Source organism: Phocoena sinus, chromosome 4 (genome assembly GCF_008692025.1).
Source record: "Phocoena sinus isolate mPhoSin1 chromosome 4, mPhoSin1.pri, whole genome shotgun sequence".
In the NCBI taxonomy this organism is placed as follows: Eukaryota; Metazoa; Chordata; class Mammalia; order Artiodactyla; family Phocoenidae; genus Phocoena; species Phocoena sinus.
Window position 1 is genome coordinate 127,216,811 of NC_045766.1, and position 6,382 is coordinate 127,223,192.

At 46.5% G+C, this 6,382-nt stretch overlaps 1 protein-coding gene across 9 annotated transcripts in view; it reads right to left on the minus strand.

Moving 5' to 3' along the window:
- Positions 1 to 6,139, minus strand: part of APP (amyloid beta precursor protein) — a 283,417-nt gene extending 277,278 nt beyond the window's left edge. For 4 of the 9 annotated variants that reach the window (XM_032629785.1, XM_032629780.1, XM_032629782.1 and 1 more), the window contains exon 1: positions 5,899 to 6,107. In XM_032629785.1, the coding sequence (XP_032485676.1) occupies positions 5,899 to 5,955 (57 nt within the window). In that variant the 5' untranslated portion in view covers positions 5,956 to 6,107. Of the gene's footprint in view, positions 1 to 5,898 lie in introns of all 9 variants that reach the window. The other 5 variants (XM_032629776.1, XM_032629786.1, XM_032629781.1 and 2 more) reach the window with 3 other exon arrangements.
- Positions 6,140 to 6,382: the final 243 nt, after the last annotated feature.

Below are 6,382 nucleotides of genomic sequence, written 5' to 3' on the forward strand. Positions count from 1 at the left end.
AACTGCTTATGCTTTTTACATATTTCTGTATATTGTTCAAGTTTTTCTATAAGCATGTATTGTTTTAATGCTTTTTTAAAAAGCCAACTGAAATATAAAATACATATGAATATTTAATAAATGAAATTTTATAATATATACTTTAAAATTTTTATTTGTGATAAAAATTTTATCTGCAATGTCTTTTTTTACAATTTAAATCAGATTAATTCATTCTTCTCAGAAACAAGCTGCCAAATTCCTGTAACAGTCTTAACTGGTCGGTAAGTGCATTAGTCAATAAGTCATGAAACATCATGTAGTTTTTTTTTTTAACTTTCAACAATTATGAGATTAAATGTATCTATTTTACATCATCATCATAAACAGTAATTGTAACTAACAGGTAGTGCTTATAAGGTGCCATCATGTTACACATTTTTTTTACACAATATTTACTCATTTACTGTTCCAAGAATTTTACATATATATATTTACTCAATCTTCAACAACCATAAACATTATTATCCCCATTTTACAAGGGAAGAAACTGAGGCATGAGCTACCCACAGTCAATATTTTGATCAATGGGAAATGCTGCCTTCCCAGAACACATGAGAAACTCCATGACTTGGTTGCTGGCCTGACATCACGTTGGTCGAAATCAAGGCTGTAAATGTAGGAACAGTTCCACTATTTTCCATAGAGCTGGCTTTCAAAAGCCTTTCATTTTCCCCATTTCAACCACTACCTTCTTTCATAAAATACTACAATCCTAGCAACGCTCAAGCTACATCTGTATTTTATGTTTCTTCCAGATGTAGCCAGACGAAATAAGTAAAATGGCCTCTGAGCTCCCCATCTCAGCTAAGATTTCATATGTGAAACTGAGTCTTCTGTATCCCACTCTGAATAGTCAGCTAACTATCTATTCAGCATCCCTTTTTCATATATCTATTAGTTCATGAACACGTCCAGGCTTTTTCTTTTCTTTTTTTTCAATGACTTACTTTATTCCTAGAGCAGTCCATTCGAATCTTGTTTTTGGTGCATTTCTACTTCTAAAAAGGTACCAGGAAAGCATATCTATTAACCATTAATCTGAAGAGAAAAATTCACCAGATTTTTTTTTTCCCAAAGAAAAACACTAGTGTCCTCACTGAAACAGTTATTTCTTAAACTATCCACATTAAACTGAAAAAACAGTTAAATAACATCTTCCCCTTCCTCTGGTTTTCATTTCAAAATTCAGTTTGAGGGTTCAGGTGCTATTTGCTTTCCTTTTACTAACAGCTACAAGGAAAACTAAGAAATAGACATTTTCTGGCTTAAACTTGTTACTCATTCAGGGGGTCTGCTCATTCCTTCACTTTGGCGTCCTCTGCCTGCCACCCTCCATCTTCCTCCAGCCACTGACGAGGGTGTATCTGGATACGGGCTGTGACACACAGGGTGACAGCATCCCCAAGGATTTGCAGAAGATGGTGCTAGTGTCAATTCTCACTCCGTACATATGTAAGTGAGGTCCTACTATAAAAAGGAAACCATTTCATAGTCAAGTAGAAGATGAAGAGGTAGAAAACTACCAGAAAAATCTACAACAAGCTAAACATTTTATTTTCCCCAGCCTCCTCATTGCTGCCCAGTGAATCACTTTTTTCATCATGTACTCATTACCTCAGTCAAGGTGCTAATGAAGATGCCGCCTCAGAGCTCTGAGACCCTGCTTTCAGCCCCTCACCTTCGGTCCTTCACCTCCTTATTTGGAATTCCCTACTCCTCTCCAGACTGTACCCTGCACCTTTGCTTTCTGTCTCAGCATCTGTCACAGTTCATGAGCACACACTTATAATGATTTGTGTATGGTCTGTGTATGGTCCCCACTAGACTGGAAGCTTCCTGAAGCAAATGATGGTTTTGTTCACCAGGCTAGCTTCAGGACTACAGGAAAGAGCTTGGTCCAAAAGGAGAATCAATTAAAAAGGTCCCAAATGAATAGATGAGAAACTAAGAAAATCAAATCCCACACTGGCTCCACCCACACCCTCAGGGGTGTAGGGGTGAAGGGGTGTGTGTGTGTGTGTGTGTGTGTGTGTGTGTGTGCACGCGTGTGTGTCTAGGAGGGGAAAGATGGAGAGAAGTATGTAAACAAATATGTAAAAGCAAAGACTTAATCTCCCTTCTCCCAACCTGAGATACAAATCTGGCTGGAAAGGAACCACCAAGAAATTCTCCAGGATTATCTCATCCCACTGTTCCTTTATTCCTTATATATAGATGTTTATACTGTTAATATTTCACTCAGTATGCCACTTAATCTGTACTCTCCTCTTGGTACTTAACACTTTCTGTTTTCTTTCATAATCATGTGCCCGTCTTATTTACTCTGCAAACTTCCTGGGAACAGGAGAAGGAGGGTGAGGGGAAATAAGGTGTATGCAAGTCAATCTAAACCTTACTTCCTGGAGCTTTATTTTTAAAGTATATGTATAAGGCTTATCTTTGCATTTGTAACTGATATAACTAGGCAGAAATTAGAGAAGTATATTAATCGAAGATGCTTCGTAAGTCTCTTAAGGTAATACATATCCCCACCTAGATCAAATGTGCAGAAAGAGAAGGTACATTTCTACTGAATTTTACCACACTCAATGGTAGTTTAGTGGCCACACGAAAGGCACATAATAGCTGTTTATTTCTAGAATGACTGACAACCTTCATCTTCATACAAATATCTGTATAGAAATCTCTAGTATGCCATGAAAAGTAACACAAAATAGAGGTCCTCTAGCAACAGGGAAAAAGCCTTTTCCACAAGGATAACCTCTATGTTTTTCTCTTTTTTTCCTGTTCCATTATGGTTCATTACAGGATATTGAATATAGTTCCCTGTGCTACACAGTAGGGCCTTGTTGTTTATCCATTCTATATATAATATTACAGTTTGCATCTGCTAATCCCAAACTCCCAGTCCAACCTCCCCACCCCACCTTCTCCCTTGGTATTCTCTACATCTGTGAGTCTGTTTCTGACCTCTCCGTTTTTCTTTCAAACCAATATTCAATGGGTCACATTCTTTCTTTTTGTTTTTTTCAATCGGCCATTTCTAATTTAACCTTGTGATTTATTTAGTTATATGTTCCTCTTCATTTCCCCAACCAGAACCAGGGATCATTATTCTCTCTGGAGTACTTCTCTGCAGTACTAATGGCCTCCCAAGTACCCATCACATGCCTCTGCTCGTTAGGGTGACAAGAGAGCCGCTTGGGTGCCCTGCCCATATCATGGCTTTCCACAGATCAGGCAGAAACAGTGATTCCTTATACCTCACCATCAAATCTGAGCTTCACTATTCTGTGCTCAGGCATCTACCATTAGGTTAGTTCTGGCCAGTGTGAGTAGGTATATATTATCTGTGAATCAGCACCACTATGAAAGCAGATACTTGTGATTCGGTTAAATCCCACAATATAGGAAAACAAAACTTAAGAGGAATCAAGTTTAAATAAATAAATGTCAGGGCCTTTTTAACTCATACTCTGTCACTGTACTAGGGAAAATCATCAATTCAGGTAATGATGCCTCCCCCAGAAGCTGAGGCCCCATTGTCATTGCCCTTATTCATTTCTTTTTTTGAGCCATCTGCAGCAGACCTATTTTCTAAGCCCTACAAAAGACAGTCAACTCATAATTACATCTTTTCAGTGGACAGAGATTTAGCTGCATAAATCTCCCTCAAACCTCATCAGAATGAATTGCCTACTTTTCCATTAACGCTTTGCAAAATGCAAACTGTGAATCTCACCTCCACCCTTTGAAGGAGGTGACAGTAACCAGTGAAAATGTCCAAACGGATGGGAGGAAGAGCAAAAAAATGCAGTCAAACAGGCTAAAAAAGAAATCTGAATCATATTTGCCTACACGCTGCATCCTTTTACACAGAAAAAAATATTGCTCAAAACAGTTAAATATTTACTTTTTGGCAAAAGCTTCAACTATAAAGGATATGATATGTTGTTAATTACTTAATATGTGTCTTTTAATGTGTAATAAGACAATCAGGAAAACTGAAATAATCATTGGAGTAAATTTAAGTATTGGAAAAATCCCAGCTCCCTTAATTAAATGCATTTTTAAAATAGAAAACCAAATTCTTCAACTCTTAAAACAATCTGCCTTAACTAGCCCTGAGGTGATTCCTGAGCCACTTGTAGGAAAAAGACAGAAGAGGAAAAAGTTCAATGACCTTGTAAATTAGGGACTAAAAAGCTGTTAACGGTGTGACACTCAGTATAGTCTCAGTGGAATTACAGGAAAACATTTGTCCAGAAATTGCTTTCTTGGAAAATCACCATGAGGTAGGGGAAGAGGAGAAACAAACAAACATCCGGGAAAGGGAGGTTACCAATAGTAAAATACAGAATGGGAACCCAAAGGATGCGAAATACCACCTTTTCTGCCCCAGCTGCCAAGCAAACAACTTCTAAGCATTTTCAGATAAAAAGGAAAATAGTCATTTTGCACAGGCGTTAGCTGAATGTTCGAGAGTTGGATCAATGGGGAAGACTTGCTATACACCTAGCGGTGGGTGGATTTCACCAGGCTGCAGCCTCCACAGATTTTCTTTGCTGCACTGCAGAGGCGCCATCTTCTCCGTCTTAATCTTCACTCAATTCAACCCTTTCATCTGCACCCTAAAAAAAAGACCCTAAGGACCCTCCACAGCAGGCCGCGTCCCCAGGGAAGCTAAACCAGAGTGCCCAGCGCTGCCAGGGAAGAGGCCGCGCCTTCATCAGACAAACGCCTCCTTTGATGCACAGGAGGGGAGTGCTCGTGCCTCCCCACCACCAGCCACTGCCCTTTCCAGACGCACACCCCACTCTCCGCGTATTTCTCCTCAAGGACTTCACAACCGAGCACAGAATCAGCAAGCCGCGGAGGTGATGGGAAGTGGCGGGGGGGGGGGGAAGTAGAGGGGCCCCGAGGCACCGCCGAGCCCCCTCCGGGACAGACGCGCAATACGGGGAAGAGAGTCAGGCGGCAGCCTCGGTGGCGCACAGACCAGCGCGGCTCAGCCCACCGCGCCCCGGGCTGGCGAGGGCGGGGTGTCGCGGCTTTTGTTCCCAGGGACCTTCGCCCTCACCAGGAGAATCGGAGGGTGCGAGCGAACGCCCACAATGTCCTGGCTTGGAGAAGGTGAGAGGTGGCTGCGGGTGTCCGACCCCTCCCATCTCTCTCAACTTAACACAAAAGGGAGACGCAGAAATGTACAAAGTTTGCCTGCGGAGGGTGTTGTGCGACCCTGCATGTTGGGGTCGCACTCGGGCGGCAGCCCCGAGCAGCCGCGAAGAGGAAGGAGGAGGAAGGAGGTCGGGCCGGGAAGGGGTGGTGGGGATGCGAAGAGAAGGTGAAACGGGGCGGAAAAGGCAAAGGGAAGCGGGGGTTGGAGGGTGCCCAGCTTCCCGAGCTGTCCCGACTCCTCCTCGCCAGGGCCCGAGAGAAAGGGAAGGGCAGCGATTAAGTGCCGGGGACAGGATCCAGGGACGCTGCGTTTTCGGTTTTCCCCACGTGCTCCCTCCCCCTATCTCTCATCTGGACGTGTCTCGCCTCCTCCCGGCCCCCGAGTCAGGGACTGAGTCAGGGTCCGAGCTCAGGACAGCCTCCTCCTTTTCTCGCCCCCGACCGGCGCGGACCCAGGGGCCCGACGCCTCGCCCGCTCCCTCTCCGCTGGCCGGAGCGCGCGTCCCCAGGGCAGGGCTGGGCCGGAGGCTGGGATGCGCAGGGCGCCCGCAAGCGGGGGTGTTGGGCGCGGAGAGGAGAGGCGTCCCCTCGACTGCCCCCGGCTTCTCTGGATTAAAGACTCAGAGGGAGCGGGTCCCCTCCTCCCCCACCCACCCCATTCCGAGGCGCGGCACCCACCTCCAGCGCCCGAGCAGTCCAGGCGGCCAGCAGGACCAGTGCCAAACCGGGCAGCATCGCGACCCTGCGCGGGGCACCGAGTGCGCTGCTGTGCGAGTGGGATCCTCCGAGCCCTTGCTCTGCTGGTGTCGCCGCCGCCGCCGCCGCCGTCTCCTGTGGCCCAGCGCTCGCGCTGCTCAGGGTGCTCTCTCCTACCGCTGCCGAGGAAACTGACGGAGCAGCAGCGCGGCGGCGGGGCTCGGAGCCCGGCGAGTCAGCTGATCCGGCCCAGCCCGCTCGGCGCCCGAGAGAGACCCCTAGCGGAGCCGCCGGGGAGCTGCGCCCGCTCGGCCGGGAGGGGCCCGCGCCCCCGGCGCCCACAGGTGCGGCGACCCCGGCTCTCCCGGTTCCCCGAGCGCCTCCCCGGCCGCCTGCCACCTGAACCCAGCGAGCAGTAGGAGGGAGAGTCTGGGGCCGGGAGAGGGACGGCGGAGGATCAGGGAAA